Below are 12495 nucleotides of genomic sequence, written 5' to 3'. Positions count from 1 at the left end.
CACATAGTAAGCGCTTAATAAATGCCGTCATTAATTAATTAACTTGCAACATGATTTGAAAACTTTGAACCTTAGGATTAACTGATGTTTTCTTACCAAGTCCACATTATGTCCTGTCAATCCCAAGAAACCCTGAGGTGGTTCCCTTCCTGTTCCTCTTCTTCCTTCCTTTAACCTTTCCCACCCCCTGCAATAACAAGGATCATGACTGCATCTTATTTCAGGTCTCCGGTAATTTACTGTTACCAAAAATTGGAATTGGCTCTTGGTAGAACTGTGTAGTCCTTCGATCGATGGTATTTATTAAGCACTTACTGTGCAGAGCACTGTACTAAGTGCTCTTAACCTTCCCCACCCCCTACAATAACAAGGATCATGACTGCTTCTTATTTGCTGTTACTAAGAATTGGAATTGGCTATTGGCTGAACTGTGGACTTCTTTGATTAATGGTATTTATTAAGCACTTACTATGCAGAGCGCTGTCCTAATCGCTTGGGAGAGTTCAGTACTCAGAGTTGGTAGTCATGCTCCCTGCTCACAACTAGCTTACAAACTAATGATGGTACTTAAGCATTTACTGTGTGCCAAGCACCGTTCTAAACAGTGGGGTAGATACAAGTCAATCAAGTTGGACACAGTCCCTGCCCCACATGGGGTTGACACTGTTAATCCCCATTTTACAGATGAGGTAAATGAGGCCCAGAGAAGTTAAGTGACTGGCAGAAGGTCACACAGCTGACGTGGTGGAGCTGGGATTAGAACCCAGGTCCTTCTGACTGAGGCCCGTGCTCTAGCCACTAGGCCATGCGGCTTCTCGGCGGATTTCTCTCTAATTTCCCTCCTTCACCCCGCAATGTCCACCTCAAGCTCCTTCCTTAGAGAGCTTTAACAATGGGATAGACAGCCGACCGTTGGCTTAAGTAGTCCTGCCTAGAGATAGGGGATGGAAGGACAAGTTGACCTCAGAAAATAAGAAATTACGGGCTTTCAATGGTACATCGAATGGTACGTGTAAAGCTGTAATTCCATCCGGTTCTGGTGACATTACAAACCAAGAGTGAAGCTGGAGGGGTTTATCAGTGTCACTGAAATCCAGAGATGAAATTACATCCTTATTAATATGTATTGCTCTCACAGATTTCTGTCGGTGTAAATTGTAAGTATTGACATTTGTATGTCCCTCAGAGGAATGTTTTTGGAAATGTAGGTCTGATCTAATTCAAAATGTTTGATTTCCGAAGCTAGATTTATATGGATTGTAGCCACGTGACTTCAGCGGCATTCTCGGGAATTCTGAGGTCTCGTGTGGCCTATCGTGCTTAGGTTTCCGGCCGCTTCATGTTTCGCAGCAGAGTTGGAGTTAGTTGTCTTTGGTTTCTTTGGCTTTAGTGTAAAATATTTCCAAAACAAGATTGCTTGAGCTTGGACAGCGTCTGAAAGACCTTAGGATCTATCAAATATAAATACTCCCAATGAAGGAGAGATTTTTCTCTTTTTATGAAAGTAATTTCAATTTTTTCTAATTGAGAGAAAATGCCAGATGAAGAGTCCTGCTCTGGCTGGCAACCTACAAAGACTTCTTTAAATTACGTAATACAAAGGAGTTAAATTTTTGGTGCTTACTTCTTAATGCTACCCCGAAATGCACTCCAGATTTTGGTTTTAATCTACATTTCATCTAACAAATTGTAATAGTCACTACTTGAAGCTTTTGTGAAAACTTCTGCCTTTGTGTCTTTGTATTCTGTTTACTGTTCTGAAGCTTCCTGGGATTAATTTACTCAGGATGAAAAAATACTATTATCTCAAGGCCCATTGAAGAATGAGCTCTTCTAACATCAAATATTTAAATATTTTACCTGGTATGTCTGTGCCATGTTATAGCCCACTCTGGTTTTCAAACTCTACGAATTGCAGAATTTATGAATGGATCTTCTCCCTGGAAGTCAATTTGGTTGTAATGAGGAAGGTAAAAATTGGGAATCAGAAAAAGAGCCTGCCAACTCGATTATATTATACTCTACCATGCACATACTACAGTGCTCTGCACATAGTAAGCACTCTGTAAATACCATGGATCATCACCATCATCATCAATCGTATTTATTGAGCACTTACTGTGTGCAGAGCACTGTACTAAGCGCTTGGGAAGTACAAATTGACAGCATATAGAGACAGTCCCTACCCAACAGTGGGCTCACAGTCTTAAAGGGGGAGACAGAGAACAAAACCAAACATACTAACAAAATAAAATAAATAGAATAGATATGTACAAGTAAAATAAATAAAAAAATGGATCATGAATCCTATTTAAGCAAAGTGGAACAGAGATCACTACCTTTCAAATGACTGTGTGCAAAACACTCAAATGAGCCTGTGGGAGTTTAAAAAGGAAAACTCTCTGATCTTGAGAATCTTACTGGCAAAGTGGGGAGAATGTTAAATATAAACAATCATTAAGTGGATTCTCAGTTATCTACCAGTGGGTAAGCTGTGGCAAAATTAAGACTGCCACTTTCCTCGGCTCCTTCATATTGAAGCAGCTGATTTATTCTCAAAGCTCAGTGTAGCTCTCTCAGCCCCGGATCTCAGATAACTGATGAGCTGAGGTGGCAACAAACCTTCAGAAAATTAAGTTTACGGGTAGGTAGCCTGTTCACCGGATGATATCTGTATCCATTTAAGTTTTCTCTTCCTCACTTTTTTCTCCTCCTCCTCCTCCACAGAATAAGGAAGAAGTGATGGCAGTGAGACTCCGGGAAGCAGACAGCATTGCTGCAGTGGCTGAATTACGGCAGCATATTGCTGAACTTGAAATCCAGGTACTAAGTCTTGGGTAGTTAAAATATAGGCTGAGAGCCACAACTGGCCTACCTCTGTCCAGCAAAAGTGAAAACGTATCTAATATTACTTTCCCCATGAAAATCCCGGGATCAAGTTTATTAGCCTAATTTTTAAGAGTAGTTTTGACATTGTATATTTTTGCTAAAAACACACACAAAGGATTCCTTAGACGGTAAATGTCACAATTTTATTGGTAGGTATTAGGGTCATGAATTGTATTTGTGTGGCCCTCACCTCGCTCAAACTCATTGACTGTGAGCCCACTGTTGGGTAGGGACTGTCTCTATATGTTGCCAACTTGTACTTCCCAAGTGCTTAGTACAGTGCTCTGCACACAGTAAGCGCTCAATAAATACGATTGAATGAATGAATTGACTGTCCCAGATAATTGTCTGTCTCTCTACTAGAAGATATCAGTAACGTTTTTAATATAATGTGCCACTGTTTCCTTCTTCCCTCCTCCCTTAATACTTTTTATTTCCTCCTCTTCCCTTTTTCTCCTTTGCTTTGTTTGATTGTGGAATCCAAATATGTCCTGTCCTTTATCAGCAGCTCTCCCACTTATAAAGCAGGGCTTTGCAATTTATGTAAATCAGAAATCCCTCCTATTTAGACTGTGAGCCCCATGAGGGGCAAGGACTCTGCCCAACCTGAGTAATTTGCACCTAGCCCAGTGCTTAGTACAGAGCTTGGCACATAGTAAGTGCTTAACAAGTGCTGGGAGAAGCAGTAAGGCCTAGTGGCAAGAGCACGGGCTTGAGAGTCAGACGTCGTGGGGGCAAGTCACTTCACTTCTCTGGGCCTCAGTTGCCTCGTCTAAAATAATAATAATAATGATGATGGCATTTATTAAGCACTTACTATGTGCCAAGCACTGTTCTAAGCACTGGGGGTATACAAGGTAATCAGGTTGTCCCACTTGGGGCTCACAGTCGTCATCCCCATTTTACAGATGAGGTAACTGAGGCACAGAGAAGTTGTGAGAAGTGAGAAGCAGCATTGCTCAGTGGAAAGAGCACGGGCTTTGGAGTCAGAGGTCATGGGTTCGAATCCTGGCTCCGCCACATGTCTGCTGTGTGGCCTTGGGCAAGTCACTTCACTTTTCTGAGCCTCAGTTCCCTCATCTATAAAATGGGGATTAAAACTGTGAGCCCCATGTGGGACAACCTCATCGCCTTGTATCCCCCCAGCGCTTAGAATCAATCAATCAATCAATCGTATTTATTGAGCGCTTACTGTGTGCAGAGCACTGTACTAAGTGCTTGGGAAGTACAAGTTGGCAACATATAGAGACAGTCCCTACCCAACAGTGGGCTCACAGTCTAGAAGGGGGAGACAGAGAACAAAACCAAACATATTAACAAAATAAAATAAATAGAATAGATATGTACAAGTAAAATAAATAAATAAGTAGAGTAATATATAAGTAGAGTAATAGAACAGTGCTTTGCACATAGTAAGCGCTTAACAAATGCCAAAAATAAAAAAAGTGATTTGCCCAAAGTCACACAGGTAACAAGTGGCAGAGCCAGCATTAGAACCCACGACCTCTGACTTCCAAGCCTGGGTTCTTTCCACTGATTGATACTGTGAGCCCCAAATGGGACAGGGACGGTGTCCAACTTGATTTACTTGTATCCACCCCAGCGCTTAATACAGTGCCTGGAACATAGTAAGCCCATAACCAAAACCATCATTATTATCATTAGAAAGCCAGGGCCTCTGTGGGAACTGTTGATCTTGGCTGCCCTGCCAGGCAGAAGGAGGAGGAGGTGGCAGGTTGTGCTGTGGTAGTGGTGGCTTTGGTGGGGACAATTTGAGCTCTTCAGTGTCACTATTCCAACAACTAGGGTCCCCTGGGCGTTTAGAACAGTGCTTGACAAACAGAGAAGCAGCGTAACTCAGTGGAAAGAGCACGGGCTTTGCTTCTCCCCCTCCTCCCCCTCTCCATCCCCCCTGCCTTATCTCCTTCCCTTCCCCACAGCACCTGTATATATGTATATATGTTTGTACGGATTTATTACTCTATTTATTTTACTTGTACATATCTATTCTATTTATTTTATTTTGTTGGTATGTTTGGTTTTGTTCTCTGTCTCCCCCTTTTAGACTGTGAGCCCACTGTTGGGTGGGGACTGTCTCTATGTGTTGCCAATTTGTACTTCCCAAGCGCTTAGTACAGTGCTCTGCACCTAGTAAGCGCTCAATAAATACGATTGATGATGATGATTTTGTTAATATGTTTTGTTTTGTTCTCTGTCTCCCCCTTCTAGACTGTGAGCCCACTGTTGGGTAGGGACCGTCTGTATATGTTGCCAACTTGTACTTCCCAAGCGCTTAGTACAGTGCTCTGCATACAATAAGCGCTCAATAAATACGATTGATTGATTGATTGAGTCAGAGGTCATGGGTTCGAATCCCAGCTCTGCCAATTGTCAGCTGTGTGACTTTGGGCGAGTCACTTAACTTCTCTGTGCCTCAGTTCCCTCATCTGTAAAATGGGGATTAAGACTGTGAGCCCCCTGTGGGACAACCTGATTGCCTTGTAACCTCCCCAGAGCTTAGAACAGTGCTTTGCACATAGTAAGCGCTTAATAAATGCTGCTATCATTATTATTATTATTATTATTATTATTATTATTATTATTATTATTATTGCCTAGTGACAATAGCATGGGCTTGGCAGTCAGAGGATGTGAGTTCTAAGCCCAGCTGTGCCACTTGTCTGCTGTGTGACCATGGGCAAGTCATTTAACTTCTCTGCGCCTCAGTTTCCTCATCTGGAAAATGGGTATTAAGACTGTGAGCCCCATGTAGGACAACCTGATTACCTTGTACTTACCCCAGCGCTTAGAACAGTGCTTGGCACACAGTAGGCGCTTAACAAATACCATTATTATTATTATTATTATTAAAGCCACGGGATCAGATGGACTCCCTAAAGGAGTGTATGTATATGGATTAAGAAGGGAAGGGAACCCAGAACTGAACCTTGAGGGACCCCAGGTGTTAAGGAGTCGGCAACAGAGAAAGAAGGCCGAAGGGGGTTGGCCAGAGTTGAGTCTAACCCAATTAGAGAGAATTAATTGTTTAATTAACTAATTAACCCAATTAATTATTTTTTCCAGAGGAAGGGAGCGATCCACGGGTAAAGCCACTGAGAGGTCAGGGAGGGTTAAGACAGAATCAAGTTTGTTAGGTTTGGAAAGAAGCAGCGTGGCTAAGTGGAAAGAGCCCAGGCTTTGGAGTCAGAGGTCATGGGTTCAAATCGCGGCTCCACCAATTTTTAGCTGTGTGACTTTGGGCAAGTCACTTCACTTCTCTGTGCCTCAGTTACCTCATCTGTAAAATGGGGATGAAGACTCTGAGCCCCACGTGGGACAGCCTGATCACCTTGTAAACTCCCCAGCGCTTAGAACAGTGCTCGGCACATAGCGCTTAATAAATGCCATTATAAAAGTAGCGATACTGAGACTTCCCTCGTCTGAGATCATCAGTGGAATGATGTGGAAACCTGGGTGGTAAGGGAGTTAGGAAGGAAATTGGAGGAGGTGAAATAAAGGCAGGAGGGGTATTTGACTCTTTGGAGGAGTTTGGAGAGAAATGGGAGGAAGGACATGGGGCTATAGTTGGAGGGACGCAGTGGGGTCCAGACTGTCGGAGAGTGAGCAGTTTGAAGATGAAAGTAAGGGAGGGAAGAAGAGTGGTTTTGAGGAGGCAACGTCGGGGGGAGACTACCTCCAGACTTAACTAGCCACTCCATTGCCTAGAGAGACTCACTCTGTACTCAATCAATCAATCAGTCAATCGTATTTATTGAGTGCTTACTGTGTGCAGAGCACTGTACTAAGAGCTTGGGAAGTACAAGTTGGCAACATATAGAGACAGTCCCTACACAACAGTGGGCTCTCGAGCAATGTTTGACATTGCTCATCTTGGTAAAAATTTCTCTCTTTCTAATGTGATTTCTTTCCAAATTTCATACCATCATCATCAATCGTATTTATTGAGCGCTTACTGTGTGCAGAGTGCTTGGGAAGTACAAGTTGGCAACACAAAGAGACGGTTCCTACCCAACAGTGGTCTCACAGTCTAGAAGGGGAAGACAGAGAACAAAACAAAACATATTAACAAAATAAAATAAATAGAATAGATATCTACAAGTAAAATAAATAAATAGAGTAATAAAAACGTACAAACATATATACATAGATACAGGTGCTGTGGGGAAGGGAAGGAGGTAAGATAGGGGGATGGAGAAGAGAAGGAGGGGGAGAGGAAGGAGGGGGCTCAGTCTGGGAAGGCCTCCTGGAGGAGGTGAGCTCTCAGTAGGGCCTTGAAGGGAGGAAGAGAGCTAACTTGCTGGATGCGGGGAGGGAGGGCATTCCAGGCCGGGGGGATGACATGGGCCGGGGGTTGACGGCGGGACAGGCAAGAACGAGGCACGGTGAGGAGATTAGGGGCAGAGGAGCAGAGGGTGTGGGCTGGGCTGGAGAAAGAGAGAAGGGAGGTGAGGTAGGAGGGGGCGAGGGGATGGACAGCCTGGAAGCCCAGGGTGAGGAGTTTCTGCCTGATGCATAGGTTGATTGGTAGCCACTGGAGATTTTTGAGGAGGGGAGTAACATGCCCAGAGCGTTTCTGGACAAAGACAATCCAGGCAGCGGCTTGAAGTATGGATTGAGGTGGGTAGAGACAAGAGGGTGGGAGATCGGAGAGGAGGCGGATACAGTAGTCCAGACGGGATAGGATGAGAGCTTGAACGAGCAGGGTAGCGGTTTGGATGGAGAGGAAAGGGCGGATCTTGGCAATGTTGCGGAGCTGAAATACCATATTTCATATTACCATATGATATACCATATTTCATTCTGAAGCTGTAGGGTGCACTAAAATTGTCTCCCCGATTCTCGATATCCCTATCTTGGTGTTAAATCACAGCTTTCATATTATGACTCTAGAGATTCCATTTCCCATCCTGTGCATTTCGTTTCTGTCTAGCTAAACAACTTTTCTTCTAGAAGCAATACATACCTACTTCAGCTTTCTGGCTTCCAAATGCCACATGCTTGTTTCATGCTATTTCTTTTGATATAATGGGAACTTGTTCCCATTACTGTCTAATCTCCTCATATTGTTTTTTCACATAAGCTATGTTACAATCTTTGCCATTCCATGTGGCACTCTCCATGTATCTCTCCCCTTGAGGTTTCCTGCCCAAACCGTGTTTTCTCTGAGCCCTGGCTTATTTGATGGAAAAAAAAAAAAAAGAACAAAAAACAACCCACATTTAAAGTCCAAGTCACATTAGGTGTATCATTCTGTTTCCTAGTTAGGAACATAAATTTTTTTTTTTATTCTTGGAATAAGACTATATACAAAACTATTTTTGGATTTTATTTTGAATTATCACAGAATTACATATTGGGAAAATTATTGTGTTATAAAATAGTGATTAAAACTAGTGAACATTTATCATTCAGTCATATGCAGTCGCTTTTACTTATCTCTGCTATAAGTAATGACCTACAGGCAACTTGGTTCCATATCTTGTCCTTTCTCTGCCACACCATTGTTTTTGATCAAGAGAAGCAGCGTGGCTCAGTGGAAAGAGCATGGGCTTTGGAGTCGGAGGTCATGGGTTCAAATCCCGGCTCCACCAATTGTCAGCTGTGACTTTGGGCAAGTCACTTAACTTCTCTGTGCCTCAGTTACCTCATCTGTAAAATGGGGATTAAGACTGCAAGCCCCCCATGGGACAACCTGATCACCTTGTAACCTCCCCAGTGCTTAGAACAGTGCTTTGCACGTAGTAAGTGCTTAATAAATGCCATTATTATTATCAAGCAAGTTTCCCAGTTCTTAAATGAGGGTTTGATTGGCGGCCTCAGCATTGCCAGTTTGGTGATTCATTCAGTCGTATTTATCGAGCGCTTACTGTGTGCAAAGCACTGTGCTAAGCGCTTGGGAGAGTACAATATAACAACAAACAGACGCATTCCCTGTCCACAATGCATCTACAATATTCTTAGTATTTAGAGTCTGGACAGGAGCAGCTGAGGGCCAGTGCATGGTAGAACCGTCTTCTAGACTGTAAGCTCATTGTGGGCAGGGAATGTGTCTGTTTATTATTTTATTGTACTCTTTTAAGCGATCAGTACAGTGCTCTGCATACAGTAAGCACTCAATAAATATGAATGAATGAAGGTTAGGCAAGACAGTCCCAGTTCACCACTACGTCTTATTCATATCTTTAGATTATGTATATATTTATGTAGGTATATTCGTTTTGTACCCTGCTTTTTTGTTTTTTTTTTTAAATGGTGTTTAGGTGCTTACTCTGTCCCATGCATTGCACCAAGTGCTGGGGTAGATACCAGCTAATCAGGTTGAACACAGTCCCTGTCCCAACATTGGGCTCAAAGTCTTAATCCCCATTTTACAGATGAGGTTACTGAGGCCAAGTTACCATCTCCCATTCCCTTCTGCGTCGCCCTGACTCGCTCCCAGTGCGCTTCCCCCACCACCCTGCCCCACAGTGCTTTTGTTTATATCGGGGAAGCAGCGTGGCTCAGTGGAAAGAGCCCGGGCTTTGGAGTCAGAGGTCATGGGTTCGAATTCCAGCTCCACCAGTTGTCAGCTGTATGACTTTGGGCAAGTCACTTGACTTCTCTGGGCGTCATCTGTAAAAATGGGGATTAAAACTGTGACCCCCCGTGGGACAACCTGATCTCCTTGTAATCTCCCCAGTGCTTAGAACAGTGCTTTGCACATAGTAAGCGCTTAATAAATGCCATCATTATTATTATTATCATTATTATTATATCTGTAATTTCATTTATTTATATTGATGTCTGCTTATTTGTATTGATGTTCGTCTCCCCCGCATCTAGGCGGTGAGCTCGTTAGGGGCTAGGATTTTCACTGTTTATTACTGTGTGCTTAGTACGGTGCTTTGCACATGGGAAGCACTTAATAAATATGATTAAGGGAATGAAAGAGAAGTGAAGTGTCGAGTCCAGGGTCACCCAGCAGGCAAGTGGGGGAGCTGGAATTAAATCTGAGTGTTTTCCGCTCTCCATTCATTCATTAATTCATTCGTATTTATTGAGCACTTACTGTGTGCAGAGCACTGTACTAAGCGCTTGGGAAGTCCAAGTTGGCAACATACAGAGACGATCCCTACCCAACAGCAGGCTCACAGTCTAGAAGGGGGGAGACAGACAACAAAACAAAACGTATTAACAAGATAAAATAAATAGAATATGTAGAAATAAAATAAATAAATAAACTGAGTAACAAATACGTTCAAACACACACACACACACATATGTATGTGTGTATATGTATGTATACTATGTATATGTATATATATACATACATACATACAGGTGCTGTGGGGAGGGGAAGGAGGTGAGGCGAGGGGGATGGGGGGCTCATTCATTCAATCATATTTATTGAATGCTTACTGTGTGCAGAGCACCGTACTAAGCGCTTGGGAAGTCCAAGTTGGCAACATATAGAGACGATCTAGGCCTTCCCAGACTGAGCCCCTTCCTTCCTCTCCCCCTCATTCCCCTCTCCATCCCCCCCATCTTACCTCCTTCCCTTCCCCACAGCACCTGTATATATGTATATATGTTTGTACATATTTATTACTCTATTTATTTATTTATTTTGCTTGTACATATCTATTCTATTTATTTTATTTTGTTAGTATGTTTGGTTTTGTTCTCTGTCTCCCCCTTTTAGACTGTGAGCCCACTGTTGGGTAGGGACTGTCTCTAGATGTTGCCAATTTGTACTTCCCAAGCGCTTAGTACAGTGCTCTGCACATAGTAAGCGCTCAATAAATACGACTGATTGATTGATTGATCTCCACTGGGCCACATCGCTTCAAAACATTGTTATAGCCCCCCAAAGCGACTGGAACCTTAATCCAGCACCTTAAAACAATCAGGGAAAGAGCACTGCTCTGGGAATCAGGTGACCTGGGTTCTACGTGTTGAGACTCTGCCATCTATCAGTGGTGAAGTTCTCTTGGAAAAGAATAACCACCTCAACTGCATTTCATCATCATCATCATCATCAATCGTATTTATTGAGCGCTTACTATGTGCAGAGCACTGTACTAAGCACTTGGGAAGTACAAATTGGCAACATATAGAGTCAGTCCCTACCCAACAGTGGGCTCACAGTCTTAAAGGGGGAGACAGAGAACAAAACCAAACATACTAACAAAATAAAATAAATAGAATAGATATGTACAAATAAAATAAATAAATAAATAAATAGAGTAATAGGTAGATGAGGTAGACAGACTCAGGCCCAGGCCAACGTGGATGAAGAAGCAATTTAGCCTAGTGGATGGACTGTGAGCCCATTGTTGGGTAGGGACCGTCTCTACAGGTTGCCGATTTATGCTTCCCAAGCGCTTAGTACCGTGCTCTGCACACAGTAAGCGCTCAATAAATACGATTGAATGAGCGAATGAATGAATCCTGGCTCCGCCACTTTTCTGCTGGGACCTTGGGCAAGTCACTTCACTTCTTTGGGCCTCAGTTACCTCATCTATAAAATGGGAATTAAGATTGTGAGCCCCATGTGGGACAGGAACTGTGTCCAATTGGATTATTGTGCATTGGATTTATTTACTTATTTATATTAGTGTCTGTCTCCTCCTCTAGACTGTGAGATTGTCGTAGGCAGGATGTGTCTGTTGTTATATTGTAATAATAATAATAATGTCATTTATTAAGCGCTTACTATGTGCAAAGCATTGTTCTAAGCACTGGGGAGGTTACAAGGTGATCAGGTTGTCCCACGGGGGGCTCACAGTCTTCATCCCCATTTTACAGTTGAGGGAACTGAGGCCCAGAGAATCAATCAATCAATCGTATTTATTGAGCGCTTACTGTGTGCAGAGCACTGTACTAAGCGCTTGGGAAGTACAAGTTGGCAACATATAGAGGCAGTCCCTACCCAACAGTGGGCTCACAGTCTAGAAGGGGGAAAGTTAAGTGACTTGCCCAAAGTCACACAGCTGACAACTGGCGGAGGTGGGATTTGAACCCTTGACCTCTGACTCCAAAGCCTGGGCTCTTTCCACTGAGCCACACTGCTTCTCATTATTGTACTCTCCCAAGGGCTAGTACAGTGCTAGTACAGTAAGCGCTCAATAAATACGATTGAATGAATGAATGATCGTGTGTCTACCCCAGCGCCTTGTACAGTGCCTGACCCATAGTAAGTACTTAACAAATGCCATAAAAATTGCAGGGACTAATAATAATAATGATATTAAGCGCTTACCACGTGCCAGGCATTGTACTAAGCACTAGGGTGGGTACATATCTATAATCCTATTTATCTATTCTGATGGTTTTGACACCTGTCTACTTGTTTTGTTTTGTTGCCTGTCTCCCCCTTCTAGATTGTGAGCCCGTTGTTGGGTAGGGACTGTATCTGTTGCCAAATTATACTTTCCAAGCGCTTAGTACAGTGCTCTCCACACAGTAAGCGCTCAGTAAATACGATTGAATGATTGAATGGATGAATGAATGAATACAAGCCAGTCGGGTTGGACACAGTCCCCGTCCCACATAGGGCTAACAGTCCCCATTGTACAGGCGAGGCAACTGAGGCACAGAGAAGTG

The 12495-nt window shown here is 43.1% G+C and overlaps 1 protein-coding gene across 4 annotated transcripts in view; it reads left to right on the top strand.

Moving 5' to 3' along the window:
* Positions 1-12495, top strand: part of EVI5 (ecotropic viral integration site 5) — a 307843-nt gene that overhangs the window by 220160 nt on the left and 75188 nt on the right. For all 4 annotated transcript variants that reach the window (XM_038745027.1, XM_038745026.1, XM_038745029.1 and 1 more), the window contains one exon: positions 2728-2823. In XM_038745027.1, coding sequence (XP_038600955.1) covers positions 2728-2823 — 96 coding nt within the window. The remainder of the gene's footprint in view (positions 1-2727; positions 2824-12495) is intronic.

Source organism: Tachyglossus aculeatus, chromosome 4 (assembly GCF_015852505.1).
Source record: "Tachyglossus aculeatus isolate mTacAcu1 chromosome 4, mTacAcu1.pri, whole genome shotgun sequence".
Taxonomy (NCBI): Eukaryota; Metazoa; Chordata; class Mammalia; order Monotremata; family Tachyglossidae; genus Tachyglossus; species Tachyglossus aculeatus.
This window is presented reverse-complemented; position numbering and strand designations above follow the sequence as displayed.